We start from the raw sequence: 14,672 nt of genomic DNA, 5'->3' as shown, positions 1-14,672 counted from the left end.
CTACTGAATTTATGTTCACTCAACTCAGCGTACTGGGTCCGGGGGACAATGAGGTTGTGGCCCACGCAACTACAGCCCCTCGATCCGGCAATGCCTGCGAGCCACCCGCAGTTCCGGCATGCCCTCGCGCTGCCAGACCTCTCTGCTGCTCCGTCCCAATTGAACTCCCGACACACCCGACCCAGAAAACATTTGACGTCCTTCCAAAGATAGTACCATGGTACTAGGTATCGATAACCACTGCTGCTGCCACTCACGGACAGACAACACTAGCAAACATAGTGGTGCCAGTAAACACAAGAAGAAAACGAGACGCCACTATCCCTATTTCACGATGCCAACCAACGAACGGCCCCAATGTGAGCAGCACCAGGGTTCATGGCCCTTGTCGATTGCCAGGTCGGTATTTTTATCACACCATGGTGGAAGACTGATACAGAACCGAAACCCAGATACAATTTGAGAAGTGAGGAACGCCTCTGCAACTGATTTGCTGGATGTGAAATTAGAGTATCTCATCAACGCTTACCTCAAAACTCGGTATTCGTCCGATGAGATAGACTTTTAAGCCAACCACCAGAGAAAGGTGTCTGCAAAGTACAAGGCTTAACTGCCGTTCATTAAAGACGTTACTGACCGCTTGACGGAATGAAATAACACTGTAACGTACAAACTCACTTGGTAGACACAATAATACGTCACATCAGCCATGAATGCTCATAAGCCGAAGCAAAACAAATATTTTGAGAGGTATGGCACTAGAAGAACCTTCGAAAAAGTATAAAAGAACATGATTGCGTCTAGAAGTAGAAAAACGGGAAGAACCATACTTTTCTGCCAGGAGACCACCAGAATAGACGTGATGCGACTAAAGTTATGGAAGGCTGAAATAGAAACTACGAAATGCTACAGAAAAAAGCGATTGCGATCCTAACAGTGTGCGATTTGTGCTTTTAGCAGTGGGGGGGGGGGGGGGGGATGTCTTAGGGGGTTAGTACAACTATATATGTTACTAGCTTGGACCGTGGCGTTACCCAAGGTTAAACAGTTATTTATAAATAGACGTTAATGCCTAAACGCACTACACACTCGTATGCAGTATCGGAAAAGCCATCCCTTGTTATATCTTTAAAAGTACATTATAGGTAAAGATTACTTACAAAATCATCTACATACAGGTATACGAGGGGATTCCAAAAAGTAAAGGCACATTTGTTAAAAGCTGTACTTATTCTGATGATAGAAAACTGAAGCATGCGTTATTTTTCTACGTAACCTCCCTGGACTTCAATGCAGTTTTCACGACGTTTTACGAGTTTTTTTTTAATTTCACCAGAAAATACGTTTTTCGGTTGCATCTGTAACCAATTTTGCACCGCAGCAATGACGTCTTCATCACTTTCAAATCTTCTTCCCTGTAGCGCCTCCCTTAAGGGTCCAAACATGTGAAAATCGCTTGGAGCCAGGTCTGGACTGTACGTCCCTCGCAAGCTCGCAAGTAAACGGATAACGCACCTTAGACGAAAACAACAATGATGACATGAGAATGATGATTCAGTTCTAAATGTTTTGAAATGCTTAACTACTACGTAATACTTTTTCAAAATTAATAAGCAAACATATTAATAGTAAGACTGTGTTAAAAACTTTCAGTGTTCGGCTCCACAAATTTAAATTATATGTTAAGTTTTTCTCCAGTGAGTGGGAAATAAATATCCCGGGTTGGGATGCATAAAGTAAAACCAGAGGTGGGGATGGTCTGATGCAGAGGGGGGGGGGGGGGGGGGAATCACCTCCATCGCCCCCCCCCCCTGCAAATCGCACACTGGATCCTAAACACCCTGATCTGAATTTAAGTGGATTCTGGTTTCCGGTGAAGAAGAAGTGTATTATTGTTCCACCACTGAATGGTAGCAATAGTGGACGACAACAACCGACGACGGTCAACTGCTCGCAGGTTTTCAAGACGCTTTTGAGAGGCAGTACGTGCGCACAGAATTTTGCTGCAGTTAATAGAGATACAGAGTGTGCATCGGACCTTCAAAAACGTAACAACCCCGTTGAATATGTCCTCCGCAGATGGAACGAGACTTGGGTTTCATGAAGAAATTTACCCGACCACGGTATTACAGTCTGGAATATTTTGTGGTCGGATTCACGAATGGCGGTAGTTCCCATTTGGAGAGTCACGGATGGGGATATATGCCGGTTGCAAGCGGCACCTGCCGTACGTTCACGCACGTGCTTTGCCTTGGCAGAAAGCTTATATCCTACAAATTACCTCTCTCCCTTGCATATGCAAAATTTGTCGCTTACCACAAACACCCGTGATAACACGCAACAAATGGAATAAAATTTCGCTAAATCACTCGCTACCATAATGTTTAATACTCGAATTGGCTACGAGATTCATAGGAGAGCACTCACAAAACAACTGAAAGGGCATTGGTTCTCAGAGATTGGGTCACGTCGATGCACAGAGGAAGCTTAAACTCTACTGCCGTCGTTCGTATTTCCAGCTACAAGACCTGTGAACCCAACTCTCCTTTGGCAGACATCTGCCAAACAGTCGCAGTCTTCTTTTTGCCAATGAGAGATCATCACAGCACTTCTCATTTACAGGTAAAATGCCCTTCGCATGTATACAACGTGCGTTCAGTGCAGGAGCTTTCAGTGCTTCATGCATTTTAATACTATTTACTGTGATTGATTCTTCGTCTATTAGGAGAAATTTTTCCACTTCAGGATGAAAAGGATGCCCAGAAAATCTGTACGCTTCCCATTCCTTGATACATCCGCTGGCAGAACTAGGGTGACTAATTATACCAAACGTCTTTCTTATAGATCATGATTTTTATTCAAAATTTAAACAGAGGTTGGGACTGAACCCGAGGCACACAGAATATTTGTTATTAGTAAAATTCGGTTCTCCTATACCACGATGATTCAGTCTAATCGCTGTTCAAAATCAAACTGAAGAGAAATTCAGGACCATCTTAGTCTAATTCCTATTCAAAATTAAACTGAAATGAAGTGTGACCGAGGAGCATTTCTTGGATGATCAGTTACCATTCAAACAGTGCATCTCCTGGATTCTTTCACTTCTAGTAGCTCATTTTAGTTTCTCAGGCGCATTTATTAATTAGGTGTGGGGTTTAGTCTAGAACAATTCAAAGTAATATCAAAATATGAGAATGAAATTATAGCTCTGTAGACAACCAATGCAGTATTTTTCGTTTTTTCCCTTTTTCCAAGATTTTGATAAGATACTTTTCAGACTTGTTTATCAGGAACACGTTTAACTTAGGTATTTGCGAAAAATTATAACACAAGTAAAATTAAAAAATACATTTCAACAGAAAGATATAGTACAACGATTTCTCTTTGGTCGGAGTCAGTGTGCACAGGTACAATTATCTGAATGTTTTGCTAAGGCAATGCTATCACTCGATGATGTCACAAGATTTCATCAGTGTATATTAATATTTTAAAGAAAAACGTAGATAGTTTGTGAGCAAGTTCGTCTTCAATGACATGTTTGCACAACTCACAAATTACCACAAGATTCATTCTTGCTTCTGTTTCATAATTTCAGTTTCATCTCAGCTTTTTATCTTTACAAATGTGACCTTTCTACTTCTGTGCAGTCATTCTGCATTTAGGTTATGCTCTGAGACATTAAATATCTGTTATGTTAGATCCCTTACACGCCAGAACCATGTGGTATGTTAGTATTTTTGCAGTGATCGTTACCTGAGTTTTCAGAATGGGTGTCTTTCAAGACTTCGTTTTCAAACGCTTCATGTTCGTGAATTCATGAATGCCTGCTGATTACTGAGAGGAAAGTGTGTACTTTCACTAGATGCCATAATTTATTTAGTTACGTGGTAAAAAAAAGTACTTTTTCTGTCCATGTACTGTTTGAAGCACGATATTCGTAATTAAACATTTTTTAACCAAAACGTATTTTACAACAAAATTGTAATCAGTTTCTCTTTTTTCATGTAATAATAATCGACATATATTTGATTCGACTGTGAAAACCAAAACCACAACGAATAGACACAGTTATCTAGTAACAGGTCTTAAGCTGAAAATCACATACGTTTTTCTCCCTACTCACTTTAATATATGGTAGTGAAGAAATTAGAAGCAGGAAGTCAGTTGCAAAATGGAAGGTTTATTTAAACGGTTTCAACTTTTATAAAAAGTATTCTTTAGAGAGAAAAGAGTGACAACTGGGCTACGTGTTTTAACGGAATTACGTTGAAATATGGCCGAAAGTCTTCTACAAAAGCCGGCCGGAGTAGCCGAGCGGTTCTAGGCGCTGCAGTCTGGAACCGCTCGACCGCTGCGGTCGCAGGTTCGAATCCTACCTCGGGCATGGGTGTTTGTCCTTAGGTTAGTTAGGTTTAAGTAGTTCTAAGTTCTAGGGGACTGATGACCACAACAGTTAAGTCCCATAGTGCTCAGAGCCATTTCAACCATTTTTTTCTTCAACAAAATGTAAAATTTCAACTCCATAACATTAAATACACTAACAAGATTGTGGTCGTCATTAAGTACTATCTAATGACGACCATCATGTTGTGAGTGTTTTTAATATTATGAAGATGAAATTTTACATTTTACTGACTTTTTCGGCCATATTTCAACATACCTACATTAAAACATGTAACCTATTTGTCATTGTATTCTTCCGAAAGAGACATTTATAAAAACTTTGAATCATGGTCTAGGTGTTTCAGAGTACCTTCCATTCTACAACTGACAGGTTGTTTATTTTTCGCTAAGTTCTTATCTTACAGTTGCTGCTTAAACCGTGTACAAAATTTAAAATTTACCTATAATTTGCTACAGTAAGCCATGTAATAATGCATCCAAGTTTACGGTAATAAGACTTATAGCTTCCTAAAGTCACTTAAGAAAATGGAAATATAGGGCGTAGTTGTTAAGCGAAGTGGCCGAGCGGTTCTAGGCGCTTCAATCTTGAACATCGCGCCCACTACGGTCGCAAGTTCAGATCCTGCCTCGGACATGGATATGTGTGATGTCCTTAGGTTAGTTAGGTTCTAGGGGACTGATGACCTCCGATGTTAAGCCCCATAGTGCTCAGAGCCATTTGAACCATTTTGTAAAGTGAATGTTTATGGAGCCGGAGATGTAGATAATAATAATTACAATGCTAATAACAGTAATAATAATAACAAGAATAATAGTAATAATAATGAACACAGATATAAAAAAAAACAAACACATTTAGAGCCCAAATAAAAGTTACGTTGCTCGACGGTCAGATCAACTCAGTCGGCCATGTACCCTGAGGATGTGGCAGTGTCTCTGCCAAAAGATTAAAATAGTAGCATATTATTAACCTTACTCACAAGACAACGAATTTCTAGATCCTGTAGCATTACAGAACTTATGCCTGTTGCGCAAATGCAGCGGGAGCAATTTACAAAGAAAATAAGTAAGCTATTTACTGAGTTGAGCTACAAATAAGACAATGATGTAGGCGTTGTGCTCATTAGGAGCAGTTCGCAACAACCTGTGGACCGCCTGTAGCAATCAGCGACACGACAGCCGTAGGTGCGCCCACGGCAGTTCGGCTTACAAAATGCAGCGAGTGCGAAGTCGTAGACATCTGGGAGCCGCACACAGCCCGCCTCCTGCTGGGATCGCCCGGTGCCGCTGCCGCCGCTGCTCTGATGTGCGTTCGCGTCGCTGCAGCTGCTGTGATCTTCCCACGCGCTGCCGCCCTTGCCACACAACACGGGCGGTGACGGCTGCACAGCGGGTGGCGGCTACTGCAGGCGCTCAGCGATCTCAACGCCGTCCTTCACCTCACTCCAGGCACGCTGCCATCCTTTGCTTCAAACGACTTAGCCAACCGAACGAGATCTGTAGTCGCAGCAAAAACTCGCAGTTGCCAAACCTACAGTCCCACCACTACACTACTAGCCTGTCGCACTAAGCTTCCGGCAGCTGCTGTCTTGCGGCAGCGTGCGTTATGAACGGAACAGTTACGTGTTCATAGCTTACAGTTGTGGGCCAAATATTTTATCAGCTGTTAATACTGCTTTTTGTGTGATTCTGAGAAATGTTAAAAGTAAGTTCGTTAATTTTTATCCAGTGGAATAGTTCGACGTCCGCTGTTGGACGGGGGATTGCCATACCAGACCATTCAAGACAAATAGGTTCAGAATGGTTCAAATGGCTCTGTGCACTATGGGACTTAACTTCTGAGGTCATCAGTCCCCTAGAACTTAGAACTACTTAAACCTAACTAACCTAAGGACAACACACACACCCATGCCCGAGGCAGGATTCGAACCTGCTCCGTAGCGGTCGCGCGGTTCCAGACTGCAGCGCCTAGAACCGCTCGGCCACACAGGCCGGCATACAAATGGGTCTTCCCAGTAAGTGTAGGCAACATCCATCATTAACCTGAATAGTAATTCCAACCATTCTGTTGTAGCTGGCCATGGCAAAGTGAAAGGAGAATACGGCTGATTTGCTTTAACCACTAGACTGCTTTCCTCTTACTGCAATTTCAACCAAGCATGCAGGGCGACGCACGTAAAATCGGCCCAGAGTACACGGACTGTTCATTGTCGCCCGCCAGTTGTCATCTATTGTTTCGCAGCTGTTGCGACTACGTTTTGCATTGTTAGTACGAAAGCCGTTGCGACTTGATCTCGAAGTGGAGTAAATATCTCAGGTAGATGTATCCTCTTCAAGAAGGAATCACGATAGTGGCAGTGTACATCTCTACTGGATCATAAAACGTATCGAGAGACACTTTTGCAAAGAAGTTTCCGCTCGTTTCTGTACCAGCGAAGAGGACTATACAAGAATTGGCGACAGAGTGGCATACTACGGGATCAGTTGCAAATGGAAAAGAGATCGGGTCCCTTCCGTTCGTACACCTGCTGCAGTCCCGGATATTCGAACACGAATGATCCAGAGTCCAAAGAAGTCGGCACTTAAATGGTCTCAACAAGTAAACTTTTTGCGTAGGTCTCATCAACGTGTTTTATACCATGTAGGGGCGAAGTAATGAGAAGTGGTAAAAATGAGAACAGCAAGAAACTTAACATCAGGATTGATGGTCGCGAAGTAAAGTCTGCTACCTAGGCAGCAAAATAACTTATGACGGAAGGAGGCAGATGGTCATCCAAAGCAGGCTGGCACTGGAAAAAAGGGCATTCCTAGCCAATAGAAGTCTACTAGTGTCATACATAGGTTTTATTTGAGGCAGAAATTTCCGAGAATGTACGTCTGGAGTACAGCATTCTATGGTAGCGAAACATGGACTGTGGGAAAACTGAAACAGAAGAGAATCGAAGCTTCTGAGATGTGGTGCAACAGACGAATGTTGAAAATTAGGTGGATTGATAAGTTACAGGATGAGGAGATTCTATGCAGAATCGGAGAGGAGACGAATATGTGGAAAACACTGATAAGGAGAAGGGACAGGATGATAGGACATCTGGTAAGATGGTTCAAATGGCTGTAAGCACTATGGCACTTAACATCTGAGGTCATCAGTCCCCTAAACTTAGAATTACTTAAACCTAACTAACCTCAGGACATCACACAAATCCATGCCAGAGGCAGTATTCGAATCTGCGACCGTATCAGCAGCGCGGTTCAGGACTGAAGCACCTAGTACCGCTCGGCCACAGTGGCCGGCACCTGTTAAGAGGTCAGAGAATGACATCAATGGTACTAGAGTGATCTGTAAAGAACAAGCACTGTAGAGGAAGACAGAGATTGGAATACATCCAGCAAATAATTGTGGATGTAGGTTGCAAGTACTACTTTGTGATGAAGAGGTTGGCACATGAGAGGAATTCGTGGCGGGCCGTATCAGACCAGTCAGAAGGCTGATGATGCTCCCTCCCTTACCCGCCCAAAAAAAGGGCGTGAAGTCCTACATAATGGTATGTATTCAGGTACTGAAGGAAGAAGATAAAGCAAAACGTGTGAATTACGGTACGTGGCTATGCCAAACAATTGAGACTGGAATGTTGGATCCCTTGCAGTATTTCATGAATGATGAAGCCTGATTCTATCTGACTAGACCTGTAAACTCGCATAACGCCAGATACTGGTAAAAAAAGTACCTATACGATTAATGAGGAACTTCTTCAGGGTGAACGAATAGGAGTGTGGTGTGTCACGTCAATATGCCGGATTCTGGGTTCCATATTTTTTTGAACAACAATAAACATTGCTGTGTATATGTAAATCTTCGAGAAACTTTACTCACAATTGATTACCCCCCTACCCCCACCATTGTCACCATGATACTACTGTTCAACAGTATAGGGGAAACCTGTCTCACTTCACGTGAGTTAGTCTCACGAATTCATGAAAGATTCACAGAAGAAACGACTGTCAGCAAAGGGTTGTGGCCTCCGCGTTCGCAGGACCTAACCACCTTGTGACTTTTACATCTACATAGATACTCCGCAAGCATCTGTGTGGTACCCTGTACCACTACATGTCATTTCCCCTCCTCAAATAGAGCGAGGGAAAAACGACTGTCTGTACGCCTCCGTATCAGCCCTAATTTCTCGTATCTTATCTTTGTGGTCCTTGCGAGTGATATATGTTCGCAGCAATAGAATAGTTCCGCAGTTAGCTTCAAATGCCGGTTCACTAAATTTTCTCAATAGTATTTCTCGGAAAGAACGTCGCCTTCCCTCCGAGATTCCCATCATATCTTGCGTATTAATAACCGCTTCAGCTGTATTTAGCCCTTTGTTATTGGATCGCTAGCGGTTTCGTGGCACTAAAAGCCACTTCTTTAGGTGAAAGCTTGGCAGTGCCACAAAAGTTGATATCTTATCAGACAAAATAAATCCTAACAAAATAGCAGCCAGTATTGTTAATATAACAAGAACACCAAGCAACAACAACAAACAGAAAGCCAAAGAAATAAAACATGAGCTAAAGTCTAAAATGTCTCAAGCACAGCCTTCCGAATTTGCAAAGATAATCTCTTCAGCCGAAGTTGTTTCAGCCCTAGATACTCTGAAATCTGGTAAAGCGGCTGGTTGTGATGGTATATACCCGGAGTTCCTTAAACATGCTGGCCAAGGTGCAGTACAGTGACTAACTGCACTGTTTAATGAAATTCTCGCAACAGGAAGACTGCCATCTTGAAACCGTCAAAATCTGGTAACAATCCTGAAGACTATAGACCCATTGCACTTTTAAGTGTCCGCTATAAACTGTTGGAGAGAGTACTCTATAATAGAATTGCACCAACTATCCTGAAACACATTCCTGTAGATCAGGCTGGCTTCAGACGAGACCGCAGTTGTAGCGATCAAGTGCTAGCGTTGGCAACATACATAGAGAAGGGCTTCGAAGACCTGAAGAAAACAATGGCCGTGTTTATTGACCTAACATCAGCATATGATACAGTGTGGCGGAAAGGCATTCTTCTTAAGTTCTTAAGAATAATTCCATGTAAAAGAATTGCACAACTACTCAATAAAATGCTGTCCAACATAAAATTCCAAGTTCACCTAAAAGGTCAAGTAAGCAAGGTATACAATTTAAATGACGGACTACCACAAGGATCAGTATTGGCCCCCCCAACTTTTCAATTTATATGTCGCTGACTTGCCAGAAACGAAAGCAAGAACATTTATCTATGCTGATGACATAGCCTTGGTGACGCAGGTTAACGATTTTACAACTTCAGAAATGACTCTCACTGAGGATCTGCGAATTCTAGATGAATTTTGTAATCGAGGGCGACTCAAAGTAAACAGAAATAAAACTGAATCCTCCACCTTCCATCTGATTAATAGGCATGCTCGTTATAAACCGCAAATTTCCTTTAGAAATCAGTTGCTGTTATATAACCCATTCCCAAAATATCTCGGCGTGACCTTGGATCGTTCGCTAACATATAGAAAACACCTAACTGAAACAGCTTTAAAAATGAGAACCAGAAACAATATATTACACAAACTCTGCGGAACAAGCTGGGCAGCTAAGGCATCAGTACTCAAAACATATGCCTTCTCACTTGTATACTCTGTCCGGGAATATTGCAGCCCAGTATGGCTGAACAGCGCTCACACAGCCATGGTAGACACGCAGCTGAATGTAGCCATGAGAAGCGTATCCGGGACAATAAAATCCACACCCACAGAATGGCTACCTGTTCAGTCTAATATTGCACCACCGAAGTTACGACGTCAAGCAGCGTTGAAAAGGGAATGGGAGAAATGCTCCAATAATCCCGAGTTACCGCTAGACCAAGACTGTGATTCCACTCAAAGGCAACGTCTTAAGTCCAGGAAACCCTCCTGGAGACTTGGAAAAAGGCTTACTTCTGAAGGATTACAACCAGAAACAGCATGGCGGGAAGAATGGTTCGCAGCCAATCCCGATTCTGCAGGTCTCATTGCTGATCCTACACGAGTCCCTCCTGGATTCAACTTACCTAGGAGGTCGTGGACCACCCTAAATCGCATACGCACCAAGCACGGAAGATGCCAGGACTTGAAGCATAAGTGGGGAATCGCTGAAAGCGCCAAGTGTGACTGCGAACACCAACGACAAACAATACACCACATAGTCACCGAGTGTCCCCTACGGAAATATGCTGGAACTCTGACAAGCATACATGAGGTCTCTGAGGAAGCAATCTCCTGGCTGGATACTTTACGTATTAACCTATACTTTTTATTACAACTTGAAACTCTGTTTGTCAGTATTACTGTTTATAAAAACCACTTTTTCTCTTTTACATGTAACTCATCATAGTGTTTTTATCCATATGAATATTATTGATTTATCGATCTAATCTAAGACTTTTATTACCATAAATGAATGTAATCTATTTTATTTGTAGTATATGCATATTGTGTTACCAGTAACATCATTGCTGTTCAATTCAAGTAATGTATCCTTGATGCCAAACGAAATAATAATTTAAAAAATTTAGGTAAACATATCACTGAAACACTTGAAGACGTGGCTTTTGATGCCATGAAACCGCGAGTGATCCAGTAATAAATACAGCTGAAGCTGTTATTAATACCCAAGGTGAGTACTCATAGCAGTGGTTGCCCACCTACAAGGTTGTCTGCATTTCCATTTCAGTTCCCGGAGCATCTCCGTAACACTTACGTTTTGTTCGAAACTATCGGTAACAAAGCTAGCAACCCGCTTCTGAACTGCTTCGAAGTCTTCATTCAGTCCGAACTAGTAAGGATCCCAAACGCTCTAGCAGTGCTCAAGGACAGGTCACACCAGCGTCCTATATGCGGTCTCCTTTGCAAGTGAACCACTCTTTCCTAAAATTCTCCCAATAAACCGAAGTCCACCATTTGCCTTCCCTACCACAGTTTTCACATGCTCGTTGCATCTCGCATAACTTTGTTACGTTACGCCCAGATAAACAGGCTTGACTATGTCATGCAGGACACTAGTAATACCGTAACTGAACATTATGGGTTCGTTCTTCCTAATCATCTGCATTACTTATATTTTTCCCATTTAGGTCTGGCTGCCATTCATCACACTAACTGGAAATTTTGTCTAAGTCGTATCTTCCTACACCCATTCGTCTTGCGCACGTTACCGTACACCACAGCAACATCATCAAATAACCGCAGACCGCTGCCCATCCTGTCCGCCAAATCATTTGTGTATACAGAGAAAAACAGCGGTCGTATCACACTTCCCTGGAGCACTCCTTATGATACCCTTGTTTCTGATGAACACTCGTGGTCGAGGCCAACATACAGGTTTCTATTATTTAAGAAGTCTTCGAGCCACTTGCATAACTGTGAACTTATTCCATATGCTCGTACCTTCGTTAAGAGCCTACAATGGGGCACCGTGTCAAATGTTTTACGAAAATCTAGAAATATGGAATCTGCCTGCAGCCCTTCCTCGATAGTTCTCAGTATATCATGTCAGAAAAGGGCAATCTGAGTTCCACACGAGCGATGCTTTGTGAAACCGGTAGTCTGATGACAAAAGTTTGTTATCATGAACGTGAAGTAAAGGAAATTTATTTTATATATCCATCTCACTATGCATTAACAATAGCAGTTTCAGTTTAAAGTGGCCTGATGTAAGGGCCAGATGCGGACGTGTACTTAATAAAGTTCTTACTATCGACGTAATAAAATTTTGCATGGTTTCATGAGTAAACGTCGACGCAACACACGCCAGACGGACATCGGAGGCATATTGAGTTGTCGAGCTGCATGGCGAACGTATTTCTTCGGATTCCTTGTGAAACTATGGTGGATGCGTTCAATATCTGTGTTAGACACTCGGGGACAGCCCAGCGATTTGCCTTTATATAAACAACCGGTTTCTCGGAATTGTTCATGCCAGCGTCTAATGCTCTCTGCTGTAGGAGGATCCACATGATGCCTCGTACTAAAGTCACGCTGCACAGCTATTACTGATCCGCACTAGGTGAAACGTAGGACAAAAAACACTTTCTGTTGTCCCGACACCATTTTTGCTAGAACTGAAATGGGCACCCACTGCTGCTTCCTAGCGGGAACCTTGGAAACTCGAGAGTTTGTTCTTTCCAACAGTAGGTTGTTCACGCATTTATCTCAAATAACATAATAGTTATGTTTTTTTTAATCGGATGAACCTTTTTGATACACCCTGTAGTTTAAAAGTAGAAGTAATGTACTTTGTAATAGAGTTACTTGCTTACGGATTAGATCTATACAAAGGTTTTAAAAAGAGTGAATAGAACTGTACAGGTAATACTGGGATATGAGTAGGCGTGATACTCTGTTTGCAGTGACGTTGGTAGTCCGTGTGGATAGACGTCTGCCGTAGCTACCTCGGACATGCGCAACAACGCCAGCATGCTACAGTGCTTATTAGTTTCCAGTTTGTTTACTACGTGTTACTATTGCCGTGATTTAAGGTAAGACCTGTGTATATTTTAGTAATTTCATGATGTGTCTTTGAGAATTTTGTGGATAGTAATGAAGCGTTATTTGCAACATGCCTTTAATTACCCCTTAGCCCCCATTATTTAAAACAATTTCAATAGTTAATTTGGTGTGAACTATGTTTAGTAAACTGGGCAGATTACAAGGAAAAAAAAAGACTCATTTAAAAGTTCATTCTACCGTTGGTATATAGGTTCGTGTTGAAGATAATATAGTTCACACCTTTGTAGTTAAACTGGAAATTACTTCTTACGTGAATTTGGTAAATGATAAAATTGATCAAGTCTGCAATTTCATCGAAACTGAAAAAAGTATTGTGTTATCTACGTAATCTATGTAAACAAAGGATATGGTGCTTGATTTTTAGCTGTTTATGAGCTAAACTGATTTAAACAATGAAATTAGGCAATCTCGCGTACTGATTACGTTAAAGCTCATAGCAACGCCAATTAGGATTTTTTGTGGAGCAATATACTTAATATCAGATCTTATTTAATGTGGACCATTAACTATTGTAATTATGAACGAGAAGATGGCAGCAAAATTTAGTTTTTCAGTGTTTCATTGTCTGATAATAAAATGATGTAGATATACGACTTATGGCACGAATGATACAAGAAGTTAAAACAATAATTATATTACACGGCTATTGTGTTTAGAAGTTTGTTAAAGCTTTTCGTAAGGGACAAATAAACGCGTTGCATAGGTCCAACTCCGAAAAATTAAACAATTTTCATCACAGAAATGATAGTAGTTAAGAATTGTTATTGCGTTGCATTACATTTGTTTCACCACTTGGGCACATAACAAATCCTGTGGTTTCATGGTTAAGTTCTTTTCTACTTCACTTGCCTATTTCTTTATTTGTATCTCTGGCGTCGTGTTCCTTCGTAATGAGCAGGTGGAACGAACGTCTACATCTCTCAGTGTTTCTGTCAGCTGGATTATACCTGCTTACGTGGGCCATGCTAAGATTATTTATGGACGATGTTCAGATATCGGACTACTTCGCTGCTATCTTGCAGTTCTTCTTGTTTGCTTAATCCTATCTACAGGCTGTATTCAGGGACACTGTTGTCACTTTGTGGATAATTAACGGCGCACTTAGAGCATCACTAAGCAGGAGGGTAGGAGTGCAAAGTCCGGTTCTGACTCTCCCACGCCGTGAGACTGCATCCAGTGCGCCTTTTTTTCATGAATTTTGTGAGGTCCAAACAGATGTATATGTTGCTCCCGTTAAGATGTCTAAGTGGCAGCGTTATGCAGAAACTGCAACTTAGAGCAAACATCCATAATATAATAATTTTCATTCTGTGAAATCAGTTCTGAATTCTTCCTTTTCTGCCGATTACATCTATTTTGTCAGCTATTCTAATCGTTGATGTACTCAGTCAACATATGAACGACTAGGTGAACAAATTCTGCTTCACAATGAACCAGTGTGGAGCGCCAGTAGCGTAATGTCTCTCGATGAGTGTCGCACTGTAAGTCTTTCTAAATTCATTTTGTGAATGAAATTTGCTTATCAGTAAAGTAGCCACAGGTGCGGTAAACATTATGTATAACTGCCACTGCCGAAACAAAATACGATAAAAATACAGAGCTACATCAGCGTTAAAAGAAAATATTGTATGTTTGAGGAAAGCAAAGTGAATTACTGCATGTCACCCTGAAAAATCCAAAGCCGTAAATTAATGCAACTTCACA

The 14,672-nt window shown here is 41.6% G+C and overlaps 1 protein-coding gene across 1 annotated transcript in view; it reads left to right on the top strand.

The window, feature by feature from the left end:
* The first annotated feature begins 709 nt into the window (after positions 1–709).
* The window catches only part of LOC126285153 (uncharacterized), a 198,323-nt gene continuing 184,360 nt past the window's right edge, over positions 710–14,672 (top strand). Inside the window, exon 1 of the mRNA XM_049984465.1 lies at positions 710–750. Within this exon, the coding sequence (XP_049840422.1) occupies positions 710–750 (41 nt within the window). The remainder of the gene's footprint in view (positions 751–14,672) is intronic.

Source organism: Schistocerca gregaria, chromosome 8, assembly GCF_023897955.1.
Source record: "Schistocerca gregaria isolate iqSchGreg1 chromosome 8, iqSchGreg1.2, whole genome shotgun sequence".
In the NCBI taxonomy this organism is placed as follows: Eukaryota; Metazoa; Arthropoda; class Insecta; order Orthoptera; family Acrididae; genus Schistocerca; species Schistocerca gregaria.
This window is presented reverse-complemented; position numbering and strand designations above follow the sequence as displayed.